The 16596-nt window shown below is 49.9% G+C and overlaps 1 protein-coding gene across 1 annotated transcript; it reads right to left on the bottom strand.

Annotated features, from left to right (window-relative positions):
- Positions 1-963: 963 nt before the first annotated feature.
- On the bottom strand, positions 964-16330 carry LHX3 (LIM homeobox 3). The gene is made up of 6 exons (XM_070955699.1): positions 16261-16330; positions 4758-4929; positions 4236-4438; positions 3366-3517; positions 2201-2372; positions 964-1382 (listed from the first exon to the last, which is right to left on the bottom strand). Exons 1-6 carry the CDS (start codon positions 16328-16330, stop codon positions 964-966), a joined length of 1188 nt encoding a protein of 395 aa, XP_070811800.1.
- Between the last annotated feature and the right edge of the window lie 266 nt (positions 16331-16596).

The raw sequence follows: 16596 nt of genomic DNA, 5'->3' as shown, positions 1-16596 counted from the left end.
AAGAGGAAGGAGGAAGGAAAGAAAAAGAGAAAGGGAAGAAAGGAAGGAAGAGTAAGGGAAGGGAGGAAGAAAAGAAAGAAGAGGGAAATGAAGAAAAAGGAAGAGGAAGGAAGGAGAGAGAGAAAGAGCAGAAAGAAAGGAGGAAGGGAAGAAAAAGAAAAGGAGGAAAGGGAAGAGGAAGGGAAGAAAGAAGGAGAGGGACAGAGAGAGAAAGGGAGGAAGAAAAGAAAGGAGACAGAAATGAAGAAAAAGGAAGAGGAAGGGAGGGAGGAAGGAATGAGAGAAAGAGCAGAAGGGAAGGAAAGAAGAAAAAGGGAGGAAAGAGAAGAGGAAGGGAAGAAAGGAGAGGGACAGAAAGGGAGGAAAGGAAAGAGGAAGAAGAGGAAGGAAAGGGGGAAGGAGTGAGTGAGGAAGAGGCTGAGGGTGAGGAGGGAAACCAAGGAAGGAATCCACCTCATCTCTTCTTTAGGGAGTGAGAAGAAGTCACGTTTTCTTGCTCTACTCACGTACGATGAAGGAAAGCTAAGGCTATTTTGGTTTCTCTTCTTTCCTCCTCAGGTGACCTCGGTTTCCTCGGGTTTTATAAAAAAATATCTTCTCTTGGGCCAGACCCTGCCATGAACAAACGCACAGAGAACAGACTGAGGGACCCCAGGAGCCCCTCCGGCACCTCCTTCCTTCCTGATACTCACATACGCTTCGCCAAACTTGGAAAGCAAAGTCTGTTCAGGTCCAGACGTATCTGGGGAAGAAGCTGCCCAGGGGGCTCCATCAAGCTGAAGCTGTGGCCTGGTCCCATCATCACCTCCACTCCTCCCAAGGTCCATCCTTGGACAGCAGCTTCCATGTCCTCCTTCCGTTTTTTTCCCACTTGTCTCTGCTGGCTGATCTTTCTCTTGTCCACTCTCCTGGGTCATTCCAGGTGGATGTCCAGTTTCTACCAAGGAGTTCTCCAGTCCAGTATCAAAACTGTGCGTGGTCAACTTCATCTAGCCAAGAAGCCGGACTGGCTGGGAAATCTGGATACCCTCCGCTGCTTCCTGAAGAGAGATCTGAATTGGGTCCGTTCCCGCTCAAGACCCTCATGGGTTGAGGCACCGATTGTCCGCCTTGGCCCACGATGCCCAAGCCGTGGTCTGGGTAAACCAAGCTGGACATTAAGGATGGGTGACCAGATATAGCTTGTAAGGACCCTGGTGAGGGGGGCATCCCGTAAGGGCTGTTTGACCGGAGATCATGGAATTGGTCCTGAGTTGGGATGCCACCATGTTCCAAGGAGAAGTTCCCGCTGCTCCCGGGTGGTTTCGCCAGAACGGGGGAGTTTTCCCCGAGAGTGCTGTAAATCCCGTTGGGATGGTTGATGTCAGATATGGAAGGTTCATCTGGAAAAAGGGAACGGGAAAGTGGGAGAGAGAAGAAGGCCCACAAGGGACGTATCCCTCAGGTCTTTCTTCTCAACTGGTTTCTGACAATCATGTCAATGGGGGAAGCTGGATTCACTTAAAAAAGTGAATGCAGCAAAAAAAGATCAGAAAATGGGCACAGGAATGTGATGACTCATTTAATGACCACATTGCTTAGTGAGTAGAATTATCTGGTTGTAAGTCGAGAACTACTTGAACTTAATTGCATTCAAAGGGACTTGGTCATAGTTTGCTTTCCCCAGAAAGTCCTCACATCCTTCTGAGCCTGATTCTAATTCTGACCCAGAGTAATATTCAGGGGTGAAATCCAGCAGGTTCTGACAGGTTCTGGAGAACCGGCAGCGGAAATTGTGAGTAGTTCGGAGAACCGGCAAATACCACCTCTGGCTGGCCCCAGAGTGGGGTGGGAATGGGGATTTTGCAGTATCCTTCCCCTGCCATGCCCACCAAGCCACTCCCACCAAGCCACGGCCACAGAACCGGTAGTAAAAAAAATTGGATTTCACCACTGGTAATATTCATACCAGTCAGGAGTATCTGTGCAAGGCAGGAGAGGAAAAATAGACCAAAATAGTGACCACCACTGGGCAATCAAAGCTCTGCCCTTTTTCATGTGCTTTGGCATTTAAAAAAAAGGAGGGGGATGGAGTGGACCATGGATGGTGGCAGCCTTATATGACCTTCCTTCCCTTGTGCTACCCAGGAAGTGGCCACGCCTTCCTTCATGCCTTTGGGAGCACAGATTTGCACACACACCGTTTTAATCTTTTGTGTACCTGTGAAAGACACCTCCGCATCGCTGTCTGGCCCTCCTTCCTGGATGCTGTCCTTGTCCGATTTGGAATTCCCCCTGGACCGTTTCATGTTCCTGAAATATTGGCCCCACCTCTGCCTTCCGGCGTCTTTCTTCAGGCGTTTCTCTTTGGCCCGTCTGTTCTGGAACCACACCTGGAGGGGGGAAAGGAGGGTCATTCGTTCCTTTGGTTTATAACCCAGGTAGCCCTACGACGACCTACGACCACCATGGAGCCCTAAGTGTGGAAAACGGTCATAAGTCGCTTTTTTCAGTGCCCCTGTAACTCCAGACAGACACTACATGAGCTGTCATAAGCCGAGTTTTTCACATTTGTTAACTGCACACCTCCTTCGGTTGCAGGTAGAAAAACTGAGCAAGGTGTGGCTTCAAACCTGGACTAGATGACCTCCAAGGTCCCTTCCAACTCTGTTACTGTTACTGTTACCTCTTAGAGCAAGATGGATGTCCTCTAAGGACCGCTTTCCCCTTTTCCTCCGGGTGAAAGAGTTGCACGACGCCAGAGATATATGGAGGCATAAATTTGTTTTTGTTGTGAAACACGTATTTCTGAATGCAAGCAGAATTTGGAAACGGGGAAGGAAAGCGGCAGTGAAGAGAATCTACGTGGTCTGGGCGCCTGGGGCGTTTTGCAGATAAATTCACCGAGTGACAAAAATGTTCTTTCTGCCATGAAGAATTTTAAAGCTGGATCTGGCCAAGGGCCACGAGACAACGTTTTCTTTGCATCCCACAGTCTATTAAGGTTAGGGTTTGTAAGACAAGTAGTCCTCAAACTTACAACAGTTTAGTGACCGTTCGAAGTTACAACAGCACCGATAAAAAGTGACTTATTGACAGTTTTTCACACTTATGACTGCTGCAGCATCCTCAGGGTGACGTGATGAAAATTCAGACTTGGCAACTGACTCGTACTTATGATGGCGGCAGGGGAAGGACACTGCAAAATCCCCATTCCCACCCCACTCTAAGGCCAGCCAGAGGAGGTATTTGCTGGTTCTCTGAACTGCTCAAAATTTCCGCTACCGGTTCTCCAGAACCTGCCAGAACCTCGGCTTCCAAGGTCCGTCTGGATTCCAGCTCCATCCCTGGGTTATTTTCCCGCTCACCTCCAATGCCTCACCCACCTGGACCACTCTCATATCCAGGCCTGTTTCGGAAGACAGCTGCTCTCTGACGTGGCGGGCTGGTTTGGGCGAGTTGTTGTAGGCGTTTTTCAAGGTTTCCAGTTGTTTGGCGGTGATGGTGGTGCGAGGTCGCTTCGCCGTGGACTCGGCCTCTGAAAACGCCCCCAAGAGCGAAAGTGTAAAACCCCCAAAAAAGAGATGCCCTCCCAAAGAAGACTCTGTGGGTGCCACCTCCCTTCCAATCCAGCAAGTGTACGAGAGATGATAAAGAACAAAAATTGTACACTGATAGTCCTTTACTTACAAATAAGCAAAAGCAAATAACACGCGTCACTTTTTTCAAAGCAGCTGAATCTTCGTGAAACGAAGGCTTGTAAGTCAAGGGCTACCTATCAAAGAGGACGCCTTAGGCAGCGGAGAGGCAGACAATATGGCTGCCGGTTTGGCCTAGTGGTTAAGGCACCAGGCTAGGAATCAGGAGATCCTGAGTTCAAGTCCAGCCTTAGTCATAAAACGGTGACTTTGGGCCAATCACCAGGAGACGATGAATTCTAGCCCCACCTTAGGTGACTTTGGGCCAGTCACTCTCTTTTAACTCAACCCACCTCACAGGATGGTTGTTGTTGCAAGAATAGGAGGAGGAAGGTGTTTGGCCTCCTTGAGTTAAAGGTAATAAAGGTGGGATGCAAATAAGGCATTCTGCCCATCCTAGTTATGGGTAAAGTGGCTTAGCAACCTCTCCATGGGTGGGAATCCATCTGCGGTGACTTCCTAATTTTGAGAGGCGTGGGACCCCCCCCCCCCTCGCCATTTGCAGGGCCAAGGGGGAGAAGGAGGTGGGCTGCCGAACCCAAATGCAAACTAACTCACCCCTCTGCTTGGCGGTCTCGTAGTCGGCCTTGCAAACCAGCCGGCTGTCCTCCATGAGGTAAAATTCGTCCCCGGTGGCCAGCTGCCGTTTGCAGACGATGCAGGAGAAGCAGTGGAGATGGTAGACGAAGTCCTGGGCCCTTCGCACCACCTGGGTGGGAGGGATGCCTTGCTGGCAGGCTGCGCATTTCGTCCCAAACCTCCTGTGGATGAAAACCCAGGAGAAGTTAAGCTCGGTTGGATGAGAAGGGTGAGAAGATTCAGAACGTCTGGAGTTCAAAGTGGAGGAATTATGACCATCACATCATCCTGGGGGCCAGCTTGACATCCTGGGGGCTCATCTCAGATCAGAAGGCCAACCTGGAGCACCGACTCCACCTTCATTGCAAGGTTATGAAGTTCACAGAATCCCGCAAGGTGGAAAATATTTCTCTCCTCCTTTCCTTTGACGCGCCTGAAAACTACGTGAGGGAAAAGGGCGGAAGGAAGGCGGGAGGAGAAGGCCGGCCTTTGTCCACTCACTTAAAGAAGTCCTCCTTGCAGTAGACGCTCTCTCCGCGGCTGAAGCACTTCTCCGCCAGCTGCACCTGGCAGTCGTGGCATCGGAGGCATTTGCTGTGCCAGTGGCGGTCCAGTACCTTCAGGATGAAACGGTCCACGATGTGTTGGTTGCAGCCTGCACAGAGAGGGATGTCTGGGGGGGAAACGGTTCAGAGAGAGCAAGGACATCCATCAGCTCCTTCCTTCCTTCCTTCCTTCCTTCCTTCCTTCCCTCCCTCCCTCCTTTCCCCTCTCCCTCCTTCCTTCTTCCCTTTCTCCCTTCCTCCCACCCTTCATTCCTCCCTCCCACCCTTCCTTCCTGCCATCTTTCCTTCTGTGCTTCTCCCTCCCGTCCTCGCTGCCTTCTCACCCCCCTCTCTCCTGGCAGAAGGAAGGCCGGATCCTGACCCCTACGTGGATCGGTCTCTATTTATTTATTTTAATACAACAGCTTAATTAATTAATTAAAATTTATTGGCCGCCCAGCTTGCCGTAGGATAACTCACTCTAAGCGGCTTACAACCATAAAGGATGAAAATTGCATAAACTAAAAACGTACATAATTCAAAGCCATTTAAAGATGGGGAGGGTGGAAGCAGGATTTATTTTATAAATAAAGAAATGCTTAACCATTCACCAGGAAATTAAATCTTCTGAGTGGTCCAAGCCGCCCCTCCCCCCTCCCCCCCATTTAAGAACTGCGGAAGGAATTTTGCGTTTCTGTTTCCCTGTGAGTGTGAAAAAAATTGCCATCCAAACGCTTCCAGTCCTTCGGACAGCGAGGTGCCTGGGCGCTCGCAAGGCCCTTCTTGGGAGCCTCTGGGTCTCCCCGGCCGGCCTCCCCTTTCGGCTCCGCGGACGCCCCACATCTCCGGAAACTCTTCCTTTCAGATTTACTCAGTCGTGCTTTTGCACAGGTGTTTGCAAAAATAAAAAATAAAATTCTAGAAGTGGGTTTAATTTAAGGAAAGGATCTGGAAACGGATGAATCTGGAAGAAGCCCAAGAAACATTTTTTTCCTCCCTATTTATTTATTCTAGTTCCTGTGTGGTCCAAATGATTTTAAAATAGGAACACCAAATTAAACAGGTTTACTTTGTGAGAAAAAGTAGGTGAGTCTTCCTTGTATCTCATTGAATGGAATTAACCTGTTATAAAAGATGACCCAAAGGTTAGGATTTCATCTACTTTCCCACAACACTGTCAAATAATTTACTAAGACTGCATTACTGTTATTCTTCTCTTCCTTCCTAGTATCTTCTCTTCCCACTTATGACTATAACCATGTTTCTTTATCTTTCAATTTATATTGTTTTTATTTGTTTACTAGTACAATTTGATTGCTTGTTAGTATCCTATGGCTATCACTAATTGTTGTATCTTATGATTCTTGATGAATGTTTTATTTTTATTTTTATTTTATGTACACTGAGAGCGTATGCACCAAAGACAAATTCCTTATGTGTCCAATCACACTTGGCCAATCAAGAATTCTATTTTATTCTATTTTTAAAAAACATGGTTTGTCTTAGTGGCCTGATTCACACAGAGTTAAGAGTCACAAGCCATGGTTTACCCAAAAGACTCAACTAGGTCATCAGATGACTTGTTTAGTGTTAACCTTCGTTAACACTAGGGGAATTTGCCTACATTCAAGAAAATTGGGTTCGTTCAGTCATCAGATTGTCTGTGGGAAGAAGAGTCAAGAATAGTCCAGATCTTTCTCTAAATGACTGTGGATTCAGGCTAGTTTATAGTCAACAAAATAACCAAGTTAAAAAGTGTTTCAATTTCTTGGCCATGGCTAACATCTTGCCTTTTTTGACCCAGCCTTGGGAAACCCCTCTTGCTTAGCTTAATGCCTTTCCCAGGAAAAGGGTTTTTTTTTTTTTTTTGAAATGTGTGAGAACAGTTGGTTATCGAGAATTGCATTGTCTTTGTTATTTTTCTCTTTGATTGTTTCTCCTTTTTAAAGCCGAACTTTTGCCTCTCATATGGTGTAATAAAATAAAAATACAGACGGGTTAGATAAACTTGAGGGAGGCTGGGAAAGAGAGCGAGAGAGAGATATGGATAAATAGAAGATAGATGGACAAATGGATGGACAGATGGATATAAAATGAATAGATATAAAATATACATTGATTGATTGACAAATAGATGGTGGATAGGTAGATAGATAGGATAAAATAGATATAGATTGATAGAAAAATAGCTGAACAAATAGAGAGATGGATGGATGGATAGAAAAGAGAGACAGGATCCCTGTTTCTTCTTTATAGATGACGCTATAATCCGAATTGTTCCAGATCTTTGATCCGCTTTTCTGCTTGTTGCCAACCAGACCTTGCAAAGTTCAATTTTAAGCTGACTTTGGAGGGCCCGTGGGACTCAAATTGCTAACATCGAAATCATTCTAAATAAACACAATTTGTAGCACAGCTGAGACGAGAATGAGGCAAGAAGGCCGGAGGAAGTACCTGTCCCACATTTTTCTACTTTTATTCCCGCTTTCTGTGCCAAAGTGGGTCCTGCCTGACGCCTTCAAGGCGCCTGCGCTAACTTTCTCTCTCCAAATCAGTGTGGGGTCTTGCAAGCGTCTAACTTTAGGCGGGTCTCATAATTTTTATTCGCATCAAATAAATGTTGCAGAAAAACAAAAGGAGATCCAAGAAAATCAAAACTCTCACCTACAGATCACACCAAAACGAAAAAACAAACACCAATCATTGCTGGTGTTTACACCGAGGATAAATAAATCCGGATTTTCGGTCGGAGCCAAAAACTGTCTATTCTTCGCTTGTGATTGTAATTATTTGTATCATCATTTATCATCATGAAGCCACTTGAGGCAAGCAACCCCCACATCTATGCTATTTTTCCTTAATTAAATTATTAATGTCTCCCCAAATTATTCAATTGCTGATTCAGAATCTTTGGAGCAAGGGGAGACCAGCCATTAATAGCTCGCTCTGTTACCATGATTTCTTGCCGGGTAAAATATCACAGCAAGAAAATCAGTCTCGTAAATCTCCTTTTTAACAGTGGTATTTATTATTTCAAGAAATATCTGGTATTAGTTTGAATTTACGAGTAGAAATAATAATAACTATAACTATTACTTATAATTATCTATTAAACTATTTCTGATTATTATTACAACTAATTATTACTATTACCAACAGTAATAGGAGCAATACCCAAAGGGCTGTCTAGATACATGGACATTTTGAATTTATTAGACCAGAATATTCTGACTTTGCAAAAAGAAACCCACTTTACTAGAACGGCCCTATAATATACTCAGACGTTACCTTAACAGGTCCTTGTAGGACTCGAACTGTTACGTGTTTACAAGTCCCAGACTGAATCGAATTGAAGATTAAATTATAAATAATAATAAATAATAATGCAACGCCAGCAAGGAATTCATAGTTTTTGTTTTAGTGAAGGGTAAATTTGTAAACTAGCTAAAACTGTCCCTTTGAAAAGAAACTCTGGAAAACGGAGCCTAATGATGGAGCTCAACTTTGAACCCCGGTAGATTAATCAAGGTGAAGGAAGCCCAGAGGCAAATTAATCAACCTGAAGCCTCGGTTGATGAGTCGGTCGAAGGCGAAGGGAGCCAACGCTTAATCGGTTGAACCGAGAGGTCGGGGCTGTGCCCCCTCCGCCCCCGCCCCAGGCCTGCCTCGCCCCGTTTTGCTGCTGGGGTCTGTCATCTTCGGGGTGGGGAGCCCCGAAGAAGAAAGGGAGCGCAGCGCTCCTCAAGGGAAGGCGGTCCTATTGCCTGGTCTGGCCTCTCCACCGGAGTGCAGACCAGAGGATCCCGACCAAGAAAAAATGTTGCACCCTGAGCGATCCAAAGCTTCCGATCGCACCTCTACCCTGGTCTGATCTTGCTCCCCATCTCCTCTTCCCCCAGCCCGCCCGCCCGCCCGCTGCCTGCCTTGGGGCGCAGCCAGACTAAACCCAGAGGTCCTGAGCAGCTCGGCCGGGTAAGGGTAGCTTCTCAGCCCTCCGAGAAGTTCGTGGCCAGGGCAAGAGCCCATCTCAAGTTCCTCCGAGTGGGAGACGGAGTCCCCTTCTCGGGAAAATGGGAGGCATTTAATATAAATTTAATAAATATACATATAAACGGACGGGAGAGCCCCCGGAGGAAGGAATAACGGATGGACCAGCGCGCTTCCCACCCGCTTGCGCGCTTTTTACGCGGCGCCGGGCAGGGCTCCATTCCCGCCGTCAGAGGCCCTCCCGTCTTATTTCTTTATTTGTTGACAACATGAAGGAGTCTTGATCTTGGGAGCGTCTGTAAATCCATGGTGGCGATGATGATGATGATGATGATGATGGGTGGGGGAGACGGGCTTCAAAGGAGGAACGGTCCAGTTGGATGCAAATAAGGCGCCCGCATCTCCCCTCAGGGTAAATTCGGTCAGGCTGGATCCTCGGTCCGTGAGCGCCACTTTCCCACGAGAACGGCGGGGAAAGCCGGAGGGAAGGGACCCCTTCCCTAAACGGCGGTTCCTGCGAATCCGGGCAAGGAGTCCGGGTTGCGAGGAGGGAGGTGGGAAAAGAAAAAGAGAAGCGCGCGATGGACGGACGCGGGGTTCAAGAGCGTTTAAGCCTCTGGGGTCTCCTCTGAAGGGCTGGCGGGAGGAGGAAACGCTCAGAAGGAGAAAGGGAAGGGAAGGGAAAAGGTAGAGAAAGGAATCGAATTAAGCTTTCTTGATTATGACTGTAACTTTGTTGCTTGTATCCTTACGATTTATATTGATATTGTTTCCTGATTGCTTATTTGTAACCTATGATTATCATTAAGTGTTGTACCTTATGATTCTTGATGAACGTATCTTGTCTTTTATGTACACTGAAAGCATACGCACCAAAGACAAATTCCTTGTGCGTCCAATCACACTTGGCCAATAAAGAATTCTATTCTATTCTATTCTATTCTATTCTATTCTATTCTATTCTATTCTATTCTATTCTATTCTATTCTATTCTATTCTATTCTAGTCTAGTCTAGTCTAGTCTAGTCTAGTCTAGTCTAGTCTAGTCTAGTCTAGTCATCCTCCAGACTAGACAGCTTCTCTTCACCTTCTTTGTCCCAGGCAAGACAGAGAAAAGATTTGATCAAAATTGCCTTCAACCAAAAGAGGAGGAGGAGGTCCAGTTTTTGGCGCCCGGGATCCTTCTAAATCCGGAGTCAAGACCCCCTAACATCCGAAACCTTCCGCCCTCTTCCAAGCTCCGCGTCTCCCGCAGCGGCCATCAGCTCAAGACCAGGCTTCACAAGGGGGTCCCCAACCAACATCTCACGCCGCCCTTTCCTGCCAATGCAGACGAGAAAGCGAGTCCGCCGCGGGCCTCTCCGGCTGGCAACCGCGGCTGGTGCGCCTCTCAACAGCCCGAGATTAAAAACGGGTTTCCCACCTCGACGCCAGGCGCAACCTGTACTTGGGAAGGGAGCCCGCTGGGTTGGAGGAACGTGGGATCGAGAGAGCCGCGGGATTGGGGACTCGGGTTGGAAAAAGGGTCTGAAACGGTCGGAGCGAAGGGAGAAGGCCTATGGAGATTCTCACGGTTGTCCCCCAAGGTGCTTTCCTCGGGAGGCAACTGGGCTTTCTGGTTTTTCCTCTGAAGACGTTTCGCTTCTCATCCAAGAAGCTTCTTCAGCTCTGAAGCCGAATTTCAACCAGAATGGGATTTGTAGTGCTTTCATGGGGAGGGCGGTTGTCTGTCACGGGCATTTTATGCTTTCCCCGCCTTACAAGTGATCTGATCGATAACAAATCAATAATAATAATAATAATAATAATAATAATAATAATAATAATAATAATAATAATAATAAAATAGTATAGCTGGGATAAGATTTTCGCTCTTCCGGGAAAGGGTCGGCAAAGCGATTCCCTCTCCCTATAGTTAATCCCCTACTTCTCGTTATTTCAGGGTTTCTGTCTGTGTGTGTGTTGTGGGGGGGACTTTCATTCGACTTTTTAAAAATTACATCAGGACTACCCGTATTTCCCCGAAGATAAGACCCTGTCTTATATTTTTTTTGAACCCTGAAATAAGCGCTTGGCTTTATTGTCATGCGCTCAAAAGCCCGATTGGGCTTATTATCAGGGGAGGTCTTATTTTGGGGGAAACGGGGTATTAAGTCATCTACCTTCACTTTTAAAACAATTATATAGTTTGAATTGCTCTGACTTGCTTTGAGAAAGCAGCAGAATCGAGGAGAGGATATTTCCACGGCAGTTTTCATTTTGTGCAGGTTTTAGGAAATGGGCAACTCGTTTTTCTTGCTCTGCAATTAAATTTAATTTTTCTGTGTTGTTGTATCCTACTTAAGAATTTTCCATATCCGGAGTTCCTAATAATGTCAATTACAGTGCAAGGAAGTTCCATTATTTTTTCCAGGCTAAGAAGAAAAATAAAAAGTGACAGGAATTATTATTATTATTTCCAGCTCTTCTCTCTCCACCCCCCACTCCCGTCCATCTAGGAAAAGGAAAGGAGGATGAGGAAGGATGAGAAGGAAAACAGAGAAGGAAAGAGCAAACACAAGAATGGTTGGTTGATTAACCGTTGAAGCAATACCTAAGAAATCGAACTGAGGCCAAAGAAAGGGAAGGGAAGACAAGATGGACGGAAGAAGAAAGAGAGAGAGAGAGAGAGAGAAATGAAAGCGAGGGATGAAGTCGAACGGAGGAGGAAAACGGGGCTGGGCGCAAAAGGTCCTGGTTGGGGCTGCGGGTCAGGAGACCCCTTCTCGGGAACGGGGGGGGGCGGGGCAGAGGGAAGGCAAGCCCCCCCCCCTCCGACCCTCCTCAACCCCTCGCGCCAGGAGGAATTCCCCCGGGACCAGGATGCAGCGAAGGCGGCCCGGCTCTTCTCTCCCAATTTTTTCCTTCCTTCCTTTTCAAGATTTTCTGGTTCTCAGCAGCGGCGACCACTTCTCCCAAAAAGAAAACGGCTGCCCTATTTTGTGTGTGTGTGGGGGGGGGGATCACGGCTCCCCACCCTCCCAGTAAAAAGTTACTGTGCTGCTGCCTGGCTCCTGAAGAGACCCCTCCGCCCGCCCGCCCGCGAGGCTCCCTCAACGCCCATCTGCTCTCCTCGGGGCGGCGACTGTACCCCCGATCGCGGAGTTGATCTGCCATTATCTTAGCCATCCTTCCGAATCTTCTTTCCTCCCCACCCCAAAATAAAGGAAGACGCCAGAGTGGTGGCGTGGGGTGGAGGGCGAATCTCCTTCGGGGCTCCTGCTCTGCTCCTCCCGCGGGTAGGTCAATAGCCAGGGAGAGGGGTGGGAAGTCTACCCTGCCCCAATTTCAACCTTTCTCTTCTATTCCCCGGCTCCGGGCTGCAGACCCCTTCATCACTTTGGGGTGTCCTGTCTTGAACTGGCCCAAACTGGAATTTTGCTTGGAATTCGGCGAGGGTGCCGTGCCTGGGAGGGGGGGGGGGAAGAAGGGGTTTAGGGCCAAAATACCTGGGCGGGATGACTGAGACCCATTGGGCCTTTCCTCTCCCCTCTATCCCCCCCTTACCTGACCGGCCTTCCTGGTTCCGTGCCAACAGCGCCAACAGCGTCTCGGTGCTGCTGGGGGGCTCCCGGCCAGCGCCCCCCCGCCGCCGCCGCACCTCCTTCCCCGCGTCCATCTTGCTCGCCTCCCGCTCTTGGGAAACTCGACCAGCCGGGCACAGAAGATTGTGGGGGGGGGAGGTGGACGACGCGGGGGGGGGCGGAGAAAACCTCCGCAGAAACCTCCCCTTTAACGACAGCGAAAGCGTCTCCCCGGTTCCTGGCCAGCGCCGCTCCGTCAGCACCACGGACAGCGGCCGGTCGCCAGCGGTGGGGCGGAGGAGCCGGTCGAGTCCAACCCAAGGGGGGGAGGCGGGGTGGAGTCACTCGTGTCCCCCCCCCGAAAGGGAGGACATTAGACGGGGGGGAACAGCAGGGATGGAGGCCTTCCAGGGGGACTCCTTGCCACTTGGGCCAAGGAGAAGAGCGAGAACAACAGCTCTCCGTGGATTAATCCGGACCTAAAAACGGAGCAGCTTTTCCACCGAGGATCTGATGAGGATCGCCCCTTCCTCAGGCAGCAGCCCAGTAAGCCCAGTAATGGAAGAGGTGGAAGAGGGGAGACGGGAGGGGAATAAATATCCCCTTCGCTTGTAGTCTTCCTCACAGGCTGGGCAAGAGTTTATTGAGGCATAAGAGAGACGGAGAGAATCCTAGCCTGGAAGGAGCCAGCGAGGCCATCCAGCCCACCCCTCTGTTCGTTCCAGATTCCTGGACACACCTCTGCTTCATCAGACAGTGACAAGAAGAGGAGGCCGGAGAAGATGCGTCCACAGGAGCCTGAGGAGGAGGAGGAGAGCTTTAGGGCAGCATAGTCTGATTTTCATCCAAGGGAAGCTTTGCTGAAATAATTCAGAGCCACCGGCCTGTTTTGTGGGACATCTGAATAGGAGCCAACGTATTTTGAGGGAAGCTTTGAAGAGCCATTGAGGCCGAGGGGGTCACGTTCAAAGGTAGCCCCCTCGCTTGCCACCATGGGGCCTCAGAAGAACGAAATAAAACCCAATTTCTGCTTTTGGGGATTCAAAGAAGCGACTTCTTCGAAGGTGGTAGAAAGCCCAACGGAGGACTTTTGCCAGGTTAAATGTGTCCCAAGAAGGCGTTTTCTCCGGAGGTTCTGGAGATATGCAAATTTATTCTGATTTAATTTACTAATAGAGAAAGGGGAAGTGACTTAATCAGCTAAAACGTTCCTGAATGCCTTGACCGACATAATATGAATGATCTGTGCCTGCTGGGGACCTTTTCCTTGTAAAAGGATTCCAATTTTTTGAGGGGAAATGGGGGAGGGAGAGAAATCAACAGCACCTCCCCCCCTTCAGCCACGCGGAATCTGATTGGGGGTGGGGGGGGGGCTCCATTTGACTAACAAGGGCCAGATCGGATCCTTAAAGGAAATATCGGTAAATATTCTGCAAAAGGCGGAAAAGTCGTTCTTTCTAAATGAAAATATATTCTTCGCTTCCTCCAACCTTGGCTCTTGCCACGCTGAGAACCTGCAAGGGCGATTTATCTCCCTTTTTCTTAAGCAAATGAAAGGAAGTTTCGGTCCCGTTAAGCTTCTCTCTGAACTAATTTGATAATCTTCAAAGTGCAATAAGCCTCGTTTACTACTAATCCTTTCTCTCTTCTCTCCCTCCCGTTTTTCCCTTTCCCTTTCCTTCCTTTCTTCCTTCCCTCTCTTCCACCGTGCCTTCCTTCTTCCTTTCCTTCTCTTCTTTCCTCCCTCCCTCCTACCCTTTTCCTCTCCTTCCCCTCCCTCCCTCCCACCTTTCCTTTCCTTTCCCCCATTCCTCTCTTCCTCTCTCCCTACACCTTCCCTTCTCTCTTGTCTCCTTTCTTTTCCCTTCTTCCCTTCCTTTTTCTTCCTTCCTTCCCTCCCTTTGTCCTTCCTTCCTTCCTTCCTTCCTTCCTTCCTTCCTTCCTTCCTTCCTTCTCTCCTTTCTCCCTTCTCTCCCTCTCCTTTCCCCCTCCCTCCCCCTTTCCACTAATGCAAAAGGGGGACAAGACTTTCCAACCTACAAACTGGTTATTTGGAAGCCAGTCAAAAGGCCTTCCGGGAGTCGATTCTGGTATTAAGTGGCAGAAATCCTTTCCCGAGAGAACCCAAAACTTCGAAAGGCTTTCTTCTTGTTAAACATTGTGCGGTCAATTTGAGGCATTTATCGAATCTCCCATCTAAGAAGAGGGAGCATCGACGGGGCGAGAGGGGGCTTTCCATAACAAGGATTGTAAATTCAAAAACCTTGGAACTTCCTTTCAAGTAACCAGGCTCGTCCCTGCTTACCGTTTTAAAATCAACCATCCCCCCTTCCTTTTTCCTTATCCCACCCCGCAAACGTTTTCAGAAAACGAAAAGCCTTCCCTGCGGCTGCCATCCATTCCCACGTTCGGTTTTCACGGAGCTCCGCCCGAGCACCCCAGGTGGCAAACGCCCCCCTTCCCCCCCCCCCGCATCCGGCAGGTAAGCGAACCGCAGGCGATCGGGTTGCTTGGACGCCAGCAGCTCCTGGAAACTGCTGGTCACCATGACAAGCCCAAAAGGTCAGGGACATCTGGGATGCCAGGCTGCCGAAGAGAGGCTGACCCCCAGCCGTCCCCCCACCCTTTGCCAGAGTCTGCAGGGGCGGCGGGAGACCCAGACGCTCATATTTTCCAGCGAGAAAGGAGCAGCAGGTTCTCCAGCCCTTCGGAGCCGCTTCTCCAAATTCCGCACGAGCCCCAGCAAGTCGGAGTTCTGAGGACAAGCCAATTTATTCCCGGTTTTAAGAAATCCGCCTTTCTTTCTACCCCTCGGGCGCTCAAGGGGCCAAGCGACCCTCCCGAAGCGGACCACACCAAGCAGGACTTGTGGCTTCTCCAGCTGCACGCCGGGCAACAGATGCCCTTGGAGGCGGGCCTGCCGTTCACCCTTTCCCTCCTTCCAAGCCTCTCCAAGCCGAGAGCCGGAAGCAGCTCGCCCGGCTCTGAAAAGAGCCCCAAACGGGTAAAGGACTTCTGGGTCCCCAGGAGCGCTTGGGGGGGGGGCCCTGGAGGGTCTCCAGGCAGAACCGCGGTGGGAGGGCGCTTTCCGTGGTCGGGAGAGCCGCCACTCTGGGAGGTCCCTGGGCTGGAAAGAGACGCGCCTGGCAGCTGTTCAGCCCAGCCAAGCCAGGCGCGTCCTAACGACTTTGGGTGAGCTGGAGTGGGGGCAGCCTCTCCTCTCCCCAACGGAGCCCGGCGGTTTTTTTTCTTCTTCTTCTCTCTTTCCTCCCTTCTATCCTCAAAATAACGTGGCCCCCCTCGCCTCCTGGGTTGGGCTTTCCCACTGACTGAAGAGGAAATTGAGGAGGAAGATGTCCTATTAAGCATAGGGTGTCCTATGCGTAAGTTGAACCCGGATTCTTTGAATGGGTCCCTTCCTCCAGGAAAGACTTTGTGTCAAGGAAAAGGAAGGAAGGAAGGAAGGAAGGAAGGAAGGAAGGAAGGGAATAATAAAGGCGACCAGGAGGTAAGAGATGAGAGGAAAACCCCACAGTCTTTGTCTCCAAAAGTTTACAGCGGGAGGGCCTCCTTGGAGGAGGAGAAATGGAGAAAACAAGAACGATGTTAACCTTCAGCCCAAACGAAGGAGAATAAGGGCTGCGCAAACGAGAACCGTCCAATTCAAGAGCGCTCAGCAAAAGATTGAGAGTCCTTCCTAATTTAGGAAAGACACACACCCCCCGCCGCCGCCGTCGGGATTTTCTTCTCTTTTGGCTGGGGGCGGCGGGAGCGCAGAACAGGTGTCTTTCCCCAGGAGGAGGAACGTCTCCCCCGCGGGCCAGCCGGGGACAGGTCCCCTTCGGGAGTCCCGCAGAAGCCTCTCCTCTCCCCGCAGCCCTGGGCGTTTCTCGGGGGAGGCTGACTTACCTGGGTTCCTGCCGAAGGCGCAGGGCTCGGCGGGGGCCGCTTTCTCCCCGCGGGCGCGCTCCAGCAGCATGGCGCTGAGCTGCCCGGCCGGAGAAGAGACCTCCGCCCGGGATCGGAGGAAGAGGGAGCTCGGCCGGACGCCGGAATAGAGGCACCCCCTCCCCCCCCCCCAAGCCTTGGCCCGAGGGACGGTGGCTGGCAACTCCGGGAGGCTCCAACCGGAATGCAAGAGAGCAGGTTGGGTGGCTGGCGAGGGGTTGGAGGGGGAGTGGCCGCGGGGGACGCAGCGGGGGGACGAGGCAGCGAGGGATTTCCCCCCTACCAACTGCCCGGCGT

This window comes from Pituophis catenifer, unplaced genomic scaffold (assembly GCF_029215685.1).
Source record: "Pituophis catenifer annectens isolate HBS135680 unplaced genomic scaffold, rPitCat1.0.hap2 SCAF_17, whole genome shotgun sequence".
Lineage (NCBI taxonomy): Eukaryota > Metazoa > Chordata > Lepidosauria > Squamata > Colubridae > Pituophis > Pituophis catenifer.
Note: the sequence above shows the minus strand (reverse complement) of the source record. Positions and strands in the feature narration are given on the sequence as shown.